Source organism: Orbicella faveolata, unplaced genomic scaffold (genome assembly GCF_042242905.1).
Source record: "Orbicella faveolata isolate gen_17 unplaced genomic scaffold, um_ofav_v1 contig_15, whole genome shotgun sequence".
In the NCBI taxonomy this organism is placed as follows: Eukaryota; Metazoa; Cnidaria; class Anthozoa; order Scleractinia; family Merulinidae; genus Orbicella; species Orbicella faveolata.
Window position 1 is genome coordinate 4,293,833 of NW_028301542.1, and position 20,490 is coordinate 4,314,322.

General features: G+C 37.7%; 3 protein-coding genes and 1 pseudogene across 9 annotated transcripts in view; 2 read left to right on the forward strand and 2 right to left on the reverse strand.

Annotated features, from left to right (window-relative positions):
* The window catches only part of LOC110063547 (uncharacterized), a 59,230-nt gene extending 46,892 nt beyond the window's left edge, over nt 1-12,338 (forward strand). For all 7 annotated transcript variants that reach the window (XM_089288044.1, XM_089288042.1, XM_089288045.1 and 4 more), the window contains one exon: nt 9,411-12,338. In XM_089288044.1, the coding sequence (XP_089144170.1) occupies nt 9,411-9,487 (77 nt within the window). In that variant the 3' untranslated portion in view covers nt 9,488-12,338. The remainder of the gene's footprint in view (nt 1-9,410) is intronic.
* The window catches only part of LOC110063448 (signal recognition particle subunit SRP54), a 131,615-nt gene that overhangs the window by 89,819 nt on the left and 21,306 nt on the right, over nt 1-20,490 (reverse strand). The gene's annotated exons all lie outside the window — the stretch shown is intronic.
* LOC149113204 (uncharacterized) lies at nt 14,730-16,279 on the forward strand (annotated as a pseudogene).
* On the reverse strand, nt 17,352-20,009 carry LOC149113205 (uncharacterized). Its single transcript, XM_089288047.1, has one exon. The coding sequence runs from the start codon at nt 20,007-20,009 to the stop codon at nt 18,297-18,299; it is 1,713 nt and encodes a 570-aa protein (XP_089144173.1). The 3' UTR covers nt 17,352-18,296.

Sequence of the window (20,490 nt, forward strand, 5' to 3'; positions counted from 1 at the left end):
AGTGAACAATTAAATCTTCAAGGTACACCAACGTCTATTTAAGCGGCTAGCCCCATTAAGCGGTCACCACCCATTTCCCCGAGGGTAGCCCACTATATTACATGTAAACCAAAAATAATTGCACAGCGCGAAAAGACCTAGGTATGAGTTTAGCGTTACAGTGTTACGCCGGGCATGTAGGTAGCGGTGGTCGAGTAAAAGATAACAACAGGGGCAATGGTAAACTATTCATTCTTTTCATTTATTAATTTAATCTCTTCCAACTCAACACGATTGTGTGCTCCCAGTGGTTCCAAGCCTTACGGAGCCTTACGTATCAGGATAGAAATTGTCCTACCCCTACCCCCTAAAATGGGATGACGGCATTGCGTGACGAACAAGCAAGGAACCGCTGCAAGCAAGGATTCAAGCAGCAATAGATCAAATGTAATATTTTGGTGTAGTGCAAAACAAGCAACTATCCACAAATGACTTAGTCGTTTTTGACTTAGATGCGGTGGTGATCATATGTGTCGAAAGAGGGTCACAGATTCATGGTATTCGACCATAAATAAGTTGACAGTTGGCGATGTACATCGGACGTTATGTAAACAAAAGCAAACTTCTGCTTCATGTGCGACGAATGGTGAGAGAAACACGTCAAATCGGCTTTGGACCTGCCTTTTACAGCAAATGAGGTTAGAAAATTTCGAAATTATCAGCTCTGTGTCTATTTCAACTTATTATAGGTCAAGTCATGTGGCGCATGCTAAAATATACGTCTAACGCGTAAATTGAAATTTGACGACGGATGGTCAAATATTTGCATTTTTGACGTACTTTGAAAAGCTCTCGCGTCGCTCACAATCATTTGCCCAAAGAAATTTTAACAGGAATCTGTAGACCATCCTTCTGCGATTCAACCACCAGAAGCTTAATCCATTTGAAGGTTTCGCACATGGTGAAAATTAATTATATTCACAAAGTACTTTTAAGTGAATGAAATACATGTCTTCGAAATTTAATTATTTTGCACCCAAAAAGACAACGCAACATTCCCTAAAATCAACCCAGTACACATTTAAACATTGCACAAAAATATTTGAGTATTTTAAAGACGGAAGAATGATGTGGTTTTGCATGCGAGGCTCTCAAACTTGTTTAATAAAATGGTGCGTCAAATGACGATTTTAACGGAATTTGGTAATTTGCATATTTCTTTGAAATAAAAGGATATTTTGCCAAAAAAACTATCCAGTAGTTTTTGTCATGCCCTAGCCTATCTACCATGAAAATATAAGCGAAATCGAATTTTCGACCCATGCCGAGTTATTTACCATTTTTGAGTTATTTTTTTGTAAAAAAAATACCTCTTAGTCGGCGCGTCGGGTATGTTATGGACGGGTCAATGGGTGAGTGAGTGAGTGAGTGAGTGAGTGAGTGAGTGAGTGAGTGAGTGAGTGAGTGAGTGAGTGAGTGAGTGAGAGATGTATGTATGTCACACCAATCAGATTGGATCTACTATGAACAGCCAATCAAATTTCTTGTTGTAAAGGTAAATAGTATGTGAGAAACACAAGGACTTTGGTAATTGAAAAATAAAGAGTGACGTGTATGTTGCCGGTTTGTGATTTTTAGTCTGGTTGGGAGGGGAGTGTGACAGTTACATACGTACATTGGGTTGTTTTAGAGTGCATAATGTTCAGTGTAATGGTGGCTAGTTATGAACGAGATGAGTCTTGAGTTTTGAAGCAGTTCATGAGTTAGTAGTAGGCAAATGGCACGAGATATTTTTATTTTTAATTACAAAGGGTAACTTGATACTTTTGTTTTTCACAAGGAGTTAATTCAATCAGAGGTCACGAATCGTTGGTTCTAGTTCTTAGGACATGTTTTAGAGGGGACGAGACTATTTAGATTTGAAGCAGTTCTAACGTTTACAATAGTAAGTGCAGGTAACGATTGTTTTGTTCTTATTGCATGCAAATATAACGAAATATTTTTATTTTTTAGTTACAATGGGTAATTTGGCACTCTTGTTTTTCACAAGGTAGTAAATTCAATTAGAGCTGACGAATCGTCACCACTTGTTCCCACGAGATGTTTGCTATTTTTAGTTACAAATAGTAACTCGACACTTTTGTTTTTCATATGGGAGTAAATTCAATTAGAGCTTACAAGTTATCGGCTATTGTTCTCAGGATATTAAACAAAAAAGAAGCTTTCATTTCTAGAGTGTTTTTACGTCTCTGCAGTAGCAGTTTCATAGTTTTATTTAATGACATTCATTTTAGTCCGACATTTTTAAAGGTAAAAAGTATGAAAACTGTTCAAATTTTCTTTGAAGACTGCGTGGCGTCAAGTTAAAGTGCATTTAATTAAATCAGACTTTCAACGTGTCAGAGAGGTTTTTTTCTTTCTTTCTATTTTTGAGTTATTTTTTTTGTAAAAAGATACCTCTTAGTCGGCGCGTCAGGTATGTTATGGGTGGTTCAATGGATGAGTGAGTGAGTGAGTGAGTGAGTGAGTGAGTGAGTGAGTGAGAGAGAAATGTATGTATGTCACACCAATCAGATTGGATCTACTATAAACAGCCAATCAAATTTCTTCTTGTAAAGGTAAATGGTACGTTAGAAGATTTGATCCCGATAGAGTTCAGAACGACCATATTTATTCTTCTATAAAAGAGGATGAAGTATTCATATATTGGGTTAACTTCGACATTTTCTGTGGGTTAGGCTGAGAATTTTAGTTAAATGAACGAGATGAGCCTTGAGGTTTGAAACAGTTCGCGAGTTAGTAGTATGCGAATGAACGGGATATTTTCAGTTTTAGTTACAAAGGTAACTTGATACTTCTGCTTTTCACAAGTAGTAAATTCAATTAGATGTCACGAATCGTCGCTTCTAGTTCTCGGGACATGTTTTAGAGGGGACAAGACTTCAGATTCGAAACAGTTCTAACGTCTACAATAGTAAGTGTAGGTAACGATTGTTTTGTTCTTGTTGCATGCAACTATAACGAGATATTTTTGGTTTTTAGTTGCAAAGTGTAATTTGACACTCTTGTTTTTCACAAGGGAGTAAATTCAATTAGAGCGGACGAATCGTAACCACTCTTTCCCACGAGATGTTTGCTATCTTTAGTAACAAATGGTAACTTAACACTTTTGTTTCTTATATGGGAGTAAATTCAATTAGAGCTAACAACTTACCGGCTATTGTTCCCAGGATATTAAACAAAAAAAGCTTTCATTTCTGGATGGTTTTTACATCTCTGCAGTAGCAGTTTAATAGTTTTATTTGATGACATTCATTTCAGTCTGATATTTTTAAAGGTAAAAAGTATGAAAACTGTTCAAATGTTCTTTGAAGACTGCGCGGCACCGAGTTAAAGTGCAATTCAATTAAATCAGACTTTCAACGTGTCAGAGGTTTTTTCTCTTTCTTTCTATTTTCAGTGAAGTTGTGTTGTATTGTGTAAAAAGGGTAAACGTAGGACTCGTATAAAATGCGAAAGTCTCTAAATTAACTTGAGTATTTTTGAGCAAAAATTCCTTTTGGGGGTTGGAAGGGTTATGTGATCGGTGAGTGAGGGAGTTATGCATGTGCGCGTGTCACACCAATCACAGTGCGGGTTGTATCAAAGAACGAATCAAATTGCCTGTTAGAAAATAAGATGGTCTCTAAATTAATCTGGAGACGTGTCAGATTACTGTAGTTTGTTCAGTCAAACATTTTATGGCTTACTATTTAGCTATCTTACCATGACCGATGTAACATCGCATGTACATCATAAGTTCCCAGTTTGTTTCTTGCTGTACATTGCAACCAAAAAAACTTGTCAAATTAACCAAATCGTTACTGTAAACAGCTCCACGAATGGTCCTATCTCCGACACTTCACACAAAAAAATAACTCTTGCACGCCTTGCGTGCCTATGTTTAATTTCCTAAGTTTGTTCTATCTTAATTTCAACCTGTGAATTGTAATCTTAAGCTCTATTTTTACTATCTTAATTAAAGTCTTTCCGCTCGTATTGTATGTGAGAAGTTGCATAGTCATATTCTAAACACCGTTGGCGTGTAAAGGATGGTATATAAGCAAGTGCGTTTGTAAAGCTTTTTCCATTCCGTTGATTACATCGTCGGTCGTATCGCCAATTACGAACATCTTTATTGACGAGTGCAGAATAAACGACTGTTGGACCAAGCTATGTCTCTTCCTTGACATCCGTAGAGAAGACCATTGAAGTAGATCCTCGTGTACCAGGAAATCGTGACGAATTTTCATTCCCGCAGGCAGAGTAGTACTCTCCAGAGTTAGATTCCCCCAGTTGTTAGTTCAAATCTCCGTTCAGTCAGAAATTTAGGGCCGAATATTTAAACAAAGTTTAGGCGTTGTTTAAGAAGGTCTTGGTCTAAACCAGGTCTCAACCGGGAAACCGGGTTATTTAAACGTCGCTTATCTTAAACCTCACCTAAACGGAGTCTAAACACAGACTTGCCAACAATAGCAACTTAGACCTGGTCATGAGTAGGTTTAGACGGAGTCTAATGATTTATTAGTCAAGGTTTCTGTCATGGATGGAAGTTTGAGATATAGACGCCTACAGCAATGGGCTAATGCTCAACCTGTTCGAAGAATCCGACACTTGCGGTATATGCTTAATCCTTTAGAAAAGTATGACGACGCCAATTTTCATCTACAGTTTCTCCTTAGGAAAGATCCTGCTATCACACTCACTGCCATTTTGAAAAACGATCTAGAACATCAAACGAGGAGAGGCTTGCCTCTCACACCAATGCAGCAAGTTCTTCTGACCTTGCGTTTTTATGCTACAGCCAGCTTTCATCAAGTAATATGAGATTTGTTTGGAGTGTCTAGTTGTGCCGTCTGCAAGGTAATACACTGAGTTTCAAGAGTTATTTCGAAACATAAATGGCAGTTCATTAGATTTCCAGCCGATTTCCATGAGACGAAGAGAAACTTTTACGACATAGCAGGACTCCCTTGTGTCGTTAGAGCAATCGATTGCACCCACAATGCTTGTTTCCTTTTTAAGCTTACATTGTCATATCCTTTGTTTTCTATGTTGGGATATTGCTTCCCGAGTTCGGCAAGTAGAAGTTTCTCCTCTGGGCTTAAACTTGCATTTCGAGATTTTGACGCCATTTTTTCATCTGGCCTCTTCAAAATTCTGAACGCACAGTTTTTGGAAAACAATAGGAATTTCAGTTAAACCACGCTTAGACGTGGTCTACGTGGACTGCGGCTCGACTACATTTAAATAATGCGATTTAGACCACGTCTAGCCGTGGTCTTTAGAGGCCTTGTCTAAACCTCGATTTAGTCAAAAACCAGGTCTAACCTAAACTTCGTTTAAATATTTGGCCCTTAGTGTTTGCAGAAAAAACTTGTCACACGACACAGGCGCTCCTAATTCAACAATTATAGTCGTCTAAACGGTTTTCCAATAGCGACAAGAATAAATCACTTACACCAACCATAGTCCTTTCAAATTCCTTCAAAGCCACACACAGCTCTTGATCACTTAGAACCATAATCGCCAAGACAAGAATAAGAAGATGTGTGTCCAACTTTGTCACGAGTAAAATGATTTTGCTCTAGTCTGCATGACTTATATACAACAACTTGTATCCAATGAGAAGACGGCGGATAGGAAGTATTCCACGCAGCACGTGGTTAAGAACCAATGAGAAGACGGGGGATGTTGGGGTACGTGATATCACGTGGTTAAGAACCAATGAGGAGATAGGAGGTAGGGGGTATACCCCACTGTAATGTCATTAAATTGTTATAAACAAAACAAAGAGTCTGAGTCTTTATAATGTTTATTGAATAATAATAACAAGAACTCTGTAGGAGAATTGCAATTTAAACTCTTTAAGTCTTGACCTTCAGTATTCCACAAAGTGTTGGGAACTAGACTTGTTTCCAGTTTCTCAGACTCTTGGTCCCAGGCCCCAAAATGCACAATATTCTGGCCTAGTTTTCTTTGCTTTTGGTCACAAAGTCTTTGCCTGATCCGTTGCTTATTCTTGGCATAATAACTTCTCCAATATTCGTTGATCCGTTCCTTGTTGTTGTTACAGTATTGTCTTCGGTAATTTCTGATGTGCTCCTTGTTCTGTGGACTAAAGGCTCTCTGGCTGCTGGCCAGTCGTTCCTTGTTAATTTCATACCATCTTTTACGACAGGTTTTGAGAATCTTAACGTTCTCTACAATATATCTCTTTTGTTGGGCCAGGATTCGCTCTCTGTTCTTAGCGTAATATTTTTGGTGGTAGGGCTTTTTACAGACAACCCTCTGTTTATTTCCTGACAGTTGACTGGAGCAGTTCATCTTGTGTGGCGTCTTACAAATAATGAGTAAAACCCTAGACTCCTACTCTCTTATAAGAGTCACATGGCTAATTCAGGTTTCAACCTCTTGTTGTACTTCCTCTTCACCATTTTCCTCGGGAAGTAACTTCTTTTGCATTAGTCTGTTTAACAGGAATTTCTCCTGTGCTACTGCTGATTGGGCCGCTTCGTCAAAATCCATGTCATCTTCCTCAATAAAGCATCGAAGAGTCTTCATGACTTTATGGTGTATTGTGTGGTGTTTGATACAGTGAGCCCATTTTAGATGCTCTAAGTAAGACCTTCATAGCCTTCTTTTACTTACAGGTAATAGGGCACTCAAAGCAGCATTTTCGGCATAGTTTTGGGATTTTCCCTTATCCAGGAACTGCTGGACTTCTTTCAGGTAGGTTTCTTTGAGATCTTCCCCGACTTTTTGACATAATGGACTCCACGGATCTGGTTCATTGTCATCCGCTTCTTCTTCCTCTTCGGAGCTGCCACTATCCTCACCTCCCTCTGCCATCAAATCGTCTAACACAAGTAATCCACCTTTCGGAAACCATGACTTGAGATGGTCTGACTCTGGAGCTGACTCGGAGCTGCCACTATCCTCCTCTTTTTCCTGTTCCTCTTCAGGCTCGTCTTCTTCCACCTCCTTTTCCCCTTCTACATTTTCATCATTGTCATCTTCCACTGGGCCAAAAATATCTGTTGAACAATTACAAGCAGTAAATTCTTCATCCCCAATTGATCTCTTTGATTTTTGAAGGCTACAATATGTAGTGGGCATTCCTGGAAATACTCTTAGCGTATTTCCCTGGTGGAAACATGTCTTGGCACAAGTACAACACGGTGATATTTAGATGATGAGTGTTTGGTGAATAAGTCCAGCAACTCTATGTCCTCACCTCCCTCTGTCATCAAATCGTCTAACACAAGTAATCCACCTTTCGGAAACCATGACTTGAGATGGTCTGACTCTGGAATCTTTGATGTTATTCTCAAGGGTTAAGATACAGTCTAAACATGATTTTAGCTTCTAAAAATGTGCTTTTTCGGTTTTAATTTATTCCACCTTTCATCTCTGACTAATTGTGTTAATTCTTCAACGGTCGCTCTAAATGTCGTTTGTTTGTGTAAGATTCCTTTGAATAATGCTTTTCTCAAGGGAACAGTCGAGGTCAGTGAGTTTAGATTTTATGGCAAACTGCCATTAACTATTCATTTCCACTTGAAGTATTTCGATTGTATTTTTCTCTTTAAATTTTTCTTCCCATGTTGGATAAGGAAATAAAAAAGGAACACATAATTTTCTTTTCACCAAGATCTAAGGACTATGATTAATGTAATTGATTTTATTCTCATTGAAAACTGCTTATTATTCGCGCTGTCAATGTATTAGAGTGATGCGCTTTGCAAAGTTTGTAAATTTAGTTAGATCTTTATTTCAAGCTCGAAAAGTTTGTTTGAAATTCCTTTGATGTTATTCTCAAGGGTTAAGATACACAGTCAACATGAAAGTGAGGCTCGGTTCCAGGCTCTTACTCTGCCAACATAAAAGTGAGGCTGAGCCGTCCACTGTGGTTTCTGCGTGGTCCAGGATTTTTTTCAACCCGAGCTGGGGTAACCAATCCCTGGGAAGTGCCCCATCACGCAGAGATTGGCTTTGCAGGGTTTGTTACTCTCCTCAAGAGAGGGGGACTGGGGAAGCCAAAACTGTAAGTACTTTAATTCATTCTGATTGGATGCCGATGAGGTTATCGTCCCATGATGCTTTGCACCACCCTCCCTATAGTCAGACCTCAGACCCAAATCCCTCAGTGTTTATCATGGCCGCTTGCAAGTAGGACTTTTGTGCGTTTTGGAGGCCGAACACTGTAAGTATCGATTTTTAAGTTGCGTTACATTTTGCGTGACCCAGGGGTGATTTTTGTCGCCATGGAAATCCGTGAGACCGATCCCAGGTCCTCTATCGAGGCTGGTGGGCTGTTTTCCAACATGGCCGACTTTCGTAGACGCCATGTTGAAGACTTAATTTGGTTTCTGATTGGCTGAAATTTGTGGCGGCCATGTTGGATTTGGAGAATAATAGCCTATTGTCTTTCTCGGCTCCTGTTTGGTTACCGCTCATATAAGCACCCTATACTATTCACCACCACTCACCAAAACTGTGGTGAAAAGTGTTTTTTAGTATGTAAAAATATAACACGAGAAGATGATTTGACTTATTACTTCTTGTAACAATTACAGTATTTTCGGGCGCAATTCTCGTGCGAGTTGCTTGGAGGTAAAGATTTTGACTTTGAGTAGCCAATCAGAGTACGCCATCAAAGCTATCCACTGTTTAAGTATATACTAATCAACAGTTATTCAACGAGAGTGTAGCGCCAAGTTGGCTATCCAGCAAGGGCGAATGGATTATTATTTCATAAATTTCATTAAATCCTGAACGTTTGGATATGAGGAGCTTTTTTCAGCTCCTCAACAGTTGATGCGATGCATTTCCATATAAGGTGATTCAGAATATGAGGTGATAACTGTAGTTGAGTGAAACAATCAGAGCACCAGAAATTTAATATCCAGAGTTGGAAATTTAAGAACAGCAGACATACTTTTGTCTTCTGGGCCACTTACGCGCTCAGACTAATCGCGCACGAACGAAAATATTTGTTGGTTATGATTTTCATAACAATCCGTGCATTACAATCCATCAAATATGCCCGAAATCCCCATTTCAATCCACACAACCCAACAATCCCATCTAAAAGCTTTTAAACATAACGTTCAATGAAAAAAAGATTTGCTATTGCAGAAGCTTCTCTACCACTGTTTCTCTACTGCGCTTTCTGCGGCTGCTGGTTACCATTTTTACCATATATTATTCAATATATTTATTATTCATATATTATTCACACGGTCAAAAAAGTGGAATGCGATGATATTTACAAGTCTCAATTGATTACAGATAGCAAGCTAGTCGCGCTGTTTTCGGATTTGAGTCTATAGGCTTCTGTTTGTTGTTGCAGGCTTTCGTTAAAGGGTTAATGTTTTTTCCTTTACCAGATTTAGAAAAGCAGTATAAAGATTCCTTGGAGCAGAGCCAGAGTCAATCAGCACCAGTTATGGAAACGGTGCTTTAACTGCTTATTCCAAACGACAAGGAAAGAACCTTTTACAGATTTCTCTGCACTATCAAAGCAAGTTTTGATTGATAAGAACTAGAGTTTTTTCAAGTAATTTTTTTTAGGAGGACTGATATAGCTAGGGTATTTTTAAAGATAGATAGGTTGTTTTTAGAAAAAAATGTTCAAATCTACTAGACAGAACGCTTTGTGCCCCCACCGTAACCCCCCTAGATTCCTAAATTTCTCCTTTTAGCTTATGTGCATTTCACTATAACAAAAACACAAATCGTTATCTGCACTATTTTGAATTACAAAACTGAAAAAGGTACAGAAGTAAATGAAATTAGAGTACTACTTAGAATAACCATGGGTGGGGAGGGGGGCCAGCAGAGCAAGGCAGCCTTTATTATAAATTAGACCGGCAATTTGGTTTGAAATCATTATAACACTCTTAAACTGATAAAGTTTCAAAATATTCTTATCACCTGTTTGGTGGAAAGATTATCAAAGTTTTGTGGGAGAATTGATGCGTTAATCACTTCCTCAGTCAAAGGATAAATAAATTAACCCGCTGCTCGGCTATGAAAATGAGATTGCTTTCACGGGTTGGATAAAATTAACGTGGAGTTTGCAAAATCAAGAAGTGAGTGGGACTCTCGAAAACAAAAGTTGGTTGAATGACGGAGTTTTACATTTTAAATTTCATAACGATGATGTATCTCAAAAGCTAATACCACATGTGTGTCAAGTTTGAATATTACGATAGACTCTTGTTATTTTTCTAGTCGGCCATAGTATGGTATTGAACTTGACAAGAAATAGAGAGCGTGCAATAAACAAGAAATTAAACAAATTTGCAACAGTAAGCCATGATAGGTGTAAATGGAATGATACATGGGCGAGCAGGTTGCTTGTTGTCGAGTTGTGCACAGAAAGAGAAATTCCACATCTATAAGCAATTGTATTTTTTAGTTTATTATATAAACACCATAGGCCTTCACCGACAATTGAGGAAAAATCTACTTTATTAATGAATTAAAAAAGCTCAAGACGAGAAAATGCGTCGAATTATTACAACTCACGAAATGCCATAATCCGTGAAAATTTCCACTAACGACCTTCGATTGAGAATGTGAAGCTTTGCCATTCATTCATGAACCTAACAGAGTGGTGCGAAAGGTTATTGATGTGTCAGCAGTTGATGAGCGGTATCAAACACACGTAAAACAATTATTGTAATTTTACACGCGTGCTGTTACAGCTTCCTTAAAAGCTAAAACTCCTTGTAAAAATTAGCAGTTTATATGATAAAATAGAATAACACAAAACAATGCCTTAATTCTGGACTTCATGTTACACGCTAAGCATGCGTATTAAAATAGCAGTCTTTATTCTTTGCTCAGTAATTGGATATGGCTACTTTTACTATGATACAGTAGAGGTTTCTCTAAGATCAATCAAGATAAAGCTATTTAGCATACCTGTACATTTTATTGTAAGCAAAATCAAGAGATGTTAGAAATTGCTCCAGTGCCACCTAAAGTCTCTTTTATGTTTTTCAGTCTTGTCACGTTATCGTGAACTACCATACAGCTACCAATAAGTTACACTGGGTCTTGCCACAGAGGCCACGAAAAAATGATCTTGTTTTTCTCATTCTCTTCTCTTAAAATGGGCTAGAAATCCCACAAAGGATGCCGCCATTTTGAAAAAAAAAATCAATCTGGGTGCACATGCATCACATAGGAAGAACCATGACGAGTGGTTCGCAAGAAGCTTCTCACTAATAATCGCAAAAAAGAAAGTGAATAATGCCTAGAGATGGAAGACAGCGGGGTGTTTGGTCTCAGGTACATGTAGGTGACCAGACTCTGAGGCAGTGTTCAAGATGGCGGCTTCCGTAATCGTTTTATTTACTCATTTGAATTTTTTGTTTCAAATGTTTAGGTATTCTTTGGAATCTCAAAACGCCCTACTGAAATAGTTAATTTTCATATTTACCCTTTTTGATGGCAAAGATGGAAATTATGGATTTTAGGGCACGTATCTCCATCCTTTAAGCTGTTGGGTTGTATTGATTTATTGGTTAGTGAAATATATTCCACATCAAGAGGTTCGGGTTTCAGCCCTTCACTAAACAGGGTTATCCGCATGATTCTTCTGTGTCCTTGGGCAAGACTGAACTATACTCCTATGTTGCCTCCAGGTCAGGAGTTTCGTAAAGACTTAAGCAAGCCTTACGATAACTTAGTGGCTTCGGTTTTTTTATATCACTTTTAGGCAATGCAGTTAAAGTACTTGTTTATTTATTGATATAGTTAGAATGTTGGTTATTAATTGATCATGTATGTTTATTTTATTTTGTTTTATTTTATTTTATTTTATTTTATTTTATTATTATTTTTTATTTTATTTTTTTTTATATTTTACTCGGCACATTAGCATGAATGTGTTGCTAGGGGCCTGATCAGCCTCATCAACCCGAGTTAAAATAAAGTTACATACATACATACTTAGTAGGGAGGCTAAAAAGCTATTAATACTTGATGTTCTGTATTCCTTTTTTACATCAATTTTAGGCAGTGCAGTTAAAGTACGAAGTAGGTAGGCTAAAAAGGTATTAATACTTGATGTTCTGTATTCCTTTTTTACATCAATTTTAGGCAGTGCAGTTAAAGTACGAAGTAGGTAGGCTAAAAACCTATTAATACTTAATGTTCTGTATTCCTTTTTTACATCAATTTTGGGCAAAGCAGTTAAAGCACTTAGTAGGGAGACTAAAAAGCTCTTTGTACTGAATGTTTTGTATTCCCTATTTACATCAGTTTTAGGCAGTGCACTTTTCAATAAAACTCAGAAATACAAAGGTGTAATGCATTGATTATCTGACTTATGAGTCACAGTCTACTATTACAACGAGTAAGATTCCTTTCAAGAAACAACTCAAACTTATCAGGTGGAAATTGATACCTTAAACCAACACCAAATTTTTGTTACTGAGTCACAAGGAAATGAGTAGCAGCTAGAGGGGAGAATTAACAATCAGATCTTGGGAGTTGGAGGGCTGAGCTACAGGCTACTATAACACGATCGGGAATGTTGGTGTAAGATATTCATTTTCACATTAAAGCTGATGAATTAGAAAAATCAAGAGACACTTTTTTTTTGCATATTTATTTAATATTTCTCTCAGCTCCTTAATTTACAATGAAGTAATTATCTACTTAACATTTATCTACTTACAATGAACTATTAAATTACCAATAAATAATTACAACCTTTAAATTTTACCATTTCGACAGTACAAAGAACACTTATGGTACGTTATATTTACATTAATTTCTTATACTTACATAATCATTGAATAGAAGAAGTAAACATTGCTTTGGGTAACCTAAAATTACTTTATACATTTAATGACTGGGAATTACTTTAATTATAATGAAAATTGTGGACCAAGAAAGCGGAGGAGACATCTTTTGTTTCTCATATCGTTTATATTTTGATATGTTCGATTCTGTATTTGAGTGAGATTTTGTTTACAAAATCAGCAAGTAAGATTGAACTAGTATGCAGTTTATTTCATGAAAAGCTGTGTGTAGTTAAATTTCTTCGTTGCAAGAGACATTATTAATTGCTACTTTCTAGCTCTTAACTAAAACACAAAATTAGTTACAGTTTTGGAAAGAAATCCTTTCAAACTTAGTAATTATAAGCATTGAGCAATAATATAATACACTATAGAACACCACTTTGTTTATGTCTATAAACACTTCCTGAAAATCCATGGGCAATGTAACAGGCATTTTACTAAGCCATTTATAACCATACTTGTGTTATATTTTCAACAATTTATGAGTCAATATTGATCATCCCTACTGGGTTTGTTGTGGGAGCAATCATATAGAAATTCTATAACCTCTGTAATTAAACCGGCAGATCAAAATTTTACATTCAAAGTGAAGGCATCAACCAATGTAATCAAAATCAAAACCTGTTAGCCCTTAAACTCCCAGAAGTGAGTAATGTGTAACTTCTCCCTATAATATCCATACATTATTTAGCAAACAGCTAATATTAATACTCAAACTTATCTGGTAGAAGTGGTTATCTTGATCCAACACCAAATTCTTGTAACTAATTTAAAAGGAAATGTGTAGCAGCTAGAGGGGAGAATTAACAATTAGATCTTAAGAGTTGAGGGGTTGAGTTACAGGCTACTGTAGCATGATGGGGAATGTTGATGTATTAGATATTCATTTTCACATTAAATTTGTTGACCTTTTAGATGAGAAAGTAGGTATTTGAGGGTTCTGGAGCTCAGCACTTAAAAGCATAGAAATAGTAATACCAGTTGTCCATCCAAGACAAAACTTTGTTTCCTGTGGCACCCAGGTCCATCTGTAGCTTAGCCCTACTGTGGGTGCATTTGAGCATTGGCAATTGACTTCATTACACTTTATTTTGTGCTCACTTCTCCCTTTTAATTCTGTTCCACCCTGAATCAGAGCTATAAATTTATCCTATTTGCATCCTAGTTTCTTTCTTGCTAGGTTCCTTTGACATGCTGCAACTTGTAATAAAATTCAAACCATTCCTGTTAAACCAAGGCACTGGAACAAATTGCACATAAAGTTGTGTTTCTTTCTGAAAATGCATGTTTTTGTAACTTGATGGTAGTCAGAAATGGCTAACAATATTTAGAGAATATCCAGTAACCAGTAAAATGTTATCTAATCTGTTGCAGCAATCAGAGCACAATTTTTATAGCTCTGAATATTAGTCTTAATTACCAGCAGCTGTCAGGGAAATCCCAGGGAGGATTGAAGAGGTGATGCACGAAATGGCAGAAATCAACCCTGAAAAGCAGTGCATACACACATTGTTTTTTCATGGATTTTCACTCTCATTCACACGATATACCTCCATTACAGATCAGTGGCAGATCTAGACCTTCAGCTAAAGGAGGAGGGGGAGGAGAGCTGTTTTTGTTTGTGTGTGTTCACTTGCCACCTTTTCTTCCCTCTGCATTTATTATTTTTTTTCACTCAAAATAGGGGGGGTAGGCCCCCTGTGCTCCTCCCCTAGATCCATCACTACAGATGTCTTGTGCATGTCATTCAAACCTAGGAGTTGCACGTGGGTTTAAGGAGGGGTGTATGTAGGAGGGGGTGGGTTGAAACTGGTTAAGGGTCCATACCTACATGACAATTTCACACTGTTTAAAATGAAATTTATTGCTTAATTCTTGGTTATTTTGAATATGCCTCTTCGCACCACAGATGGTCAGTCCACACCCTCGGTTGTACTTTCACTAGTTGGTAATACAACTGATTTCTTGTCAACTTGTCTTCTGCTTTTACCACCACAATATGTCGTCATGACCTATTTTTCAAGTACCATGGCTTTCATCAATGGAATACAGGTAATTATATAGAATGAAAATACTTTTATGCCGATACATTGTACGGAAATGAATTCGGGAGCCCTCTGTGGTGTCGCACTAGTTTGCTGAGGATGAAATGATGTACAACAATTAATCAACTCGTGAATTGGCATTTCTTGGTCACTTATACTGGGGCGGTTTTAATAGAAACTCAAAATAAAAGTTAATTGTTAACAATGTCCATGGTAATTAAATTATCATTTTCAGCAAGGTGGGGCGAAAAAGGCGCCCACGGCTGCTAAGCGAAACTACATAGCATAAATGTCGCTCCGAAAGATGGCGATAAGGGAGCGGAGGGAGGGGAAAATGTTTTCGCCAAGAGATATACTCGCTGTGATGGTGAAAGCAAGAGGGAATAATTGAAAATGCGACCAGTCTTTTATACTGGCGAATAGATAACACCCTTGAACATGATTGGCTGTTATGTCACATGACAGACCACCATCGGATCGACAAATATGTGCCATGAATACAACAGGTCAATTTATCGACATAAATAACATCATGCCTTGGCTTGATGTTTGTTTATATTATGAAAGATTTAAAAATAAGTGAAACACAAAAATGGCTACAAGCCTTGTAAAAACAAAAAGAAAAAAAAGTAGCGAAAATGAAAACTCAAAATTTTGTGAACCCAAAGCTTATTTAAGTAACGGTACCTTGCTAATTTTCCATTCTGTTTGGAGCTTTACCATAAAATTTCTACGCTTTAAAAACCACGACTTACTGGCTTGAGTAGTTGTTGGTAATTCGTGTGAAACAACTTGTTTCTGGAAGCACACCATCTAATCATTTCAACGAATGCACATGCGCAGACATTTGGCCTTTGTGCTCATCACGCGACACTCTCCTGTTGAGCTAAAAGTAGAAATGACGTCAATCTTTTTTTTCGTAAAATGGGTTATCTGGTACCCTAAGCTTCAACCGAAAAAGAGTGCTGTCATGCGCACAACATACGGCAGCCACAGGAGTCTGGACGAGGATGCACTGGAAGCGAATGACTGCGAACAAGTTTCTCTGATGGCCGACGAGGAATGCTCGGTGGAAGAAGTCGCACATTTGTTAGACCGAATTTCCAATCTCGTGCTAGACTGCGCGATATTCCGTTCCCGCAGCGGGTTTTTGTAGTTTTTCTTATGCTGGCTCTGGTGGTTTTCAGGTGTGCATTTGTGTGAACACGAAGGGTGCGCTGGGAATTTTCGCGCCAATTTCGGTCGCGGTCGTTCTTTTTGGCGCGTTTTAGTATCGGAATTACCGCGAGGGCCGGTTGTAGTTTGCAGACTCTGTATCGGTGTGATCAACCTGTGCAGTCCACGTGACTAACTCGTGATACACTTGCTGAATGGAGAGCACTCTACTAATTTAATGTCTATTCAAAGAAGGGCAGTGTTCTTTGCCGATAGGAATCTTTGAAGGGAAAATTCCTGTGATACGATCGATCAAATGAAAATCCTAATGATTGAACTATTTGTATGAATTGGGAGTTTAGATCCCATCAATACTGAGATCTTTTCTTGAAGGATCAACAGCTATAGACGGCCTAAACCGTCAGTATTTCCGAACATGACCGATACTCCTTAACTGAGTTGGTCAAAGAATTCAAGTCAACAAATTTGCTACGATTAGGTTAAAAAACGATGCTACATATGGTCATTGGGAGAACAAGCAATTTAAAATGCTCAAAATGCCAGGAGCGCGGCTGTAGTGATGTCACGGCCTTTTCCGGTCTATAACTGGGAATCAAGTAGTCATGGCCACTCAGCAACAAGTTATTATTTGACCTTATTTATACTAAGACACTTGATTACAGAAGTTTTAATAAATGTAAAAATAATTGTTTTATTTAACGTAGACTTAAACACTTTTCGTGATGTGCCACGCGGTTCGCCGGTAGTTTCGCCAGTTCGTCGTTTCACCAAGTTACTGCAACACCCATCTCTCAGGAGTTTGTTCTTTTTTCAGAAATTCAGGCTAACCCACCATTTATTCGCCGTCTGTATTCCGACAGATTGTTGGGTGATAACTCGAGAAACAATCGTGTAGCAAGGGTGGATAACATCATAATTCAAGACAGTGCAGTCATTCAACAACAACAAATACCGGAACCGCTAGGATTTCTCTTGATACAAAAACACACTTTTATCTCGAACAGAAAATCCATTTTTTAACCACTTTATCCTTTAATATCAGCACTATTAGAAATGTTTATGCATTCTAGAATAATACCATTGCCTCGGAAAATTTCAAGATGAATACAATATATCTTTTATTGTACATATTTCACCTTTTATTGACCACATTCAATTTTAATAATTTTTATTATTTTATTAACATTTTTTACACGGTCCCACAAGCTATATTAGCTTTAAAACCCACCGTGTTTACATAAAAGATGTTGTTGTTGTTTTTGTAAATAACTTTATGAATCTGTAATTCTTTTTTTTTTTTGGTACGGTTCTCAGTTGCACAGTTCTGTGAAATGATCTAATCGTACTACTACTTTGTTTACAAGTTCTTCGTGTATTTTGATTGAGAAATAATGAAAGTATCATTAGCATAATAGGTGCAGATAAAGAACTAACACATATGTAAACTAAGAACACTTGGAACAACATCAATTTACTGCAATTAAGGGAAAATAATGGTCCATTATTTTGTCTTGTCTACCGTAATAATTCTTACGACTCTAATACATAAAGTTACATAAGTTACATAAATTTTCAACTAGTCACAACTATGAGTTGTAATATTTAATTTTGTTTAAGACGATGGTAATACCGTCAATTTTGTCCTTTACCCGAATCATGACTTTATTGTCCGGCCTTATTGTGATGACTACAGAATTTGTAAATGTTTACACAGTTATGTGCAATGAGCAAATAGTACTTTGCCCAATTCCATGTTAACAAGTTATTTGTATATTTTGATTGTGCAACAGTATAATGCACCTATCTGGAAAATAACATTAGCATAAAAATCGTGGTCAACAGATAAAACATTTTCAAGATGTGAACTAAGAATATTAAGAAACTCTTATTTAAGAACTAGAACTCTCATGCAAGAAGAACATTAACCTACTGTTATAATTTCTCACGATCCTAAGACATAAAAACTAGATAAATTTCTAAGCTGGTAACATCTAAGTTAGAATATTTGATTTTTTCGGAAGATGAAGGGCCCACCTTCCATATGAACTTTTGCCAGAATCATCACTTTTCTACCGTGGCTATTTCAGTGGCTTACTACCTCTGAAAAAAAAAAAAACTAGACCCAAACTTTCGACAAGCTTATTATCAAATCTCGCAACGGTTGCAACTTTTTGCCATCCACGTTTAATTTTAAAACCAGATCTTAAAGGAAGATGGTAAACGTGACAAATCACTTCTCTGACAATCCCTCAAATAAGGACTCCTGTGGCTTCAAAAGTTTTCGGATAATATGCATTGAAGAATTGAAACTCAGAGTCAAAGTGAGGCCAAGTGCTACAGTGCGAAGAGCAGTGAGTTTTAAGTTGGTAAGGGCACCTTGAGAATTGAGAATGAAATAAAACACTGCTACTATGTCACTTTCAACATAAGCACAGATCATACATACACTGATGTAGAACACATACCTTGTGACAATTTTGTGCATGTTGAGGATGATAATGAAAAGAAAATTGCAAACTGTGCACGTTAAATTGTAAACTGTAAAAAAGATAAAGTTCCTCATCAAAAGTTCGTCACTGAGAGAACAATAGGGTATGATCACACATAAGACGAGCAAATACATGTTGGATGAAAACCAATCACTTCGAATCAACTTTAAAAAGTTTGTCGAGACGGTCCAAGTACTCGCACTATCAAACCTACTGTACATGAAAAAACAAAAGATTTGAAAAAGTGGCCACCAGACAACGAGATAGCATGCTATATAATCTGCGTCATATTTTAGCCACATATCTGAATTGGGTTTATTCAAATATTCTAGAAGGACTTCCCAAAAATTCCTTGGTCGATAATTTTCATTTAAATCAAATCGAAAAAAAGACCACCCTCCACTTGATATACCTACAGGGAGCGCTGCTAGAGTGACAATCGTATAACCAAGACCTACTACAGAGTAGCGAATAATTCGTCCAAATGTCCTCGCCAAACGCATCATAATACTACAACGCATGTTGTCACTTGTTCTTAAATTACTGTCAGAGTTGTTTGTAACCATAAGAGGTTGTAAGTCATCTTCATTTTCCTCACCAATGATGTCTCGTATGTTCTGTTCCTGACTCTCCTCAACTCTTGTGACTAACTGCGCACTTTCCTCGTTGCCAGCTGCAGACTCCTCGTCGACTTGTTGTGCTGTCGTCGCACAACAGAGTTTCTTCTTTCGTCTTAGCCATTCGAGTGTGATAACTGGGCCCAAAAGAAACCAGTAATAAAGTTTCTCTACGTATTTTTCCAGGTTGCGTAGCTCGTCAGGCCCTTGTTCAGTTTCTATGATGCTTACAATTGTTTTGTCTACACCTTTAAGGAAATCATAGCCGGCATAAACAGGATTGTAAGCATCTGATTTCGTGTTATTGAAACAATTCCCAGCAAACGCAAAGGGAATCAATTTCTCCTCTTGAGTACGAGGTTTTGTTACATTTCCACAATATCCTCCGCCAAAATATATCAGCACAGAGTATCCTGCGTTCTGTGCATTGAGTAATAGATCTCCACACGAAAATGCAGTGATTGAAAATGGATCCTTTAAAAAGATGACGAGAGCGATTTTGTCGACATGTATTCTTGACTTGCGTACATCAACTAGAGGTTGAGATGCATTGGCCAATTTGGAAAGCACTGCTAGACCAGTCAAGCGAGTATCTTGGTCCTTGCTAGTTTTCGATGCTTGCAGAAACGATTCTATCGAAATATAGTCATCTAGAGCTGGAGCAAAAGCACTCTGGAGATCACAAACCACTTCCGGGACGATTTGGAGCGATAAAGTTGTTCCTCTTTGTGGGGGATCTGGATGGCATAATCTAATTGCTCTGACATAATAAAATGCGCAAAGAGTCAGGAAAGAGAAGCAGAGAGAACCAACAATGATCAAGCATTTGCCTAACATGCTGACTTTTAACGCTGAAGTGATAGTACCGAAATTTGATATTGAAGAGAGATGGCCAACAAAGGACCATTACCCTTCCGCTGACCGAAAACAGTAGGCTGATTTAGCAACAGGACGGGAACGTCTGATGACGACTGCAGGGCGCGCGGAATAACTGGATTCTGCTCTAATTTGACCATATTTGGATATTTCTACTGCGCGCGCCGTCGTCAAGTGACGTTCCCGTTCTCTTGCTAAATCAGCTTAGTACAAGGCGCGACGTGCTTGCAATGGAAGTATCAAAGTATCAAATGTAAGCAGAGTCAGATCAAATTTTCAACATTTATGTTATCGAGTTTTCTACGTCAAACACGTCTTGTACTTCTGGGGATGTCGCTTATTTTATGATCAGTGCTTCAGTTACTCCTCACAACAATACTGACCGCCGTAATTTAACCTACTTGCATCATTTCTCCGAAAGTTCCTCAAACAAGGATTCCTG

Coding starts and splice junctions, on each gene's coding strand:
- LOC149113205 (XM_089288047.1), bottom strand. CDS start 20,009: ATGTTAGGCAAATGCTTGATCATTGTTGGTTCTCTCTGCTTCTCTTTC.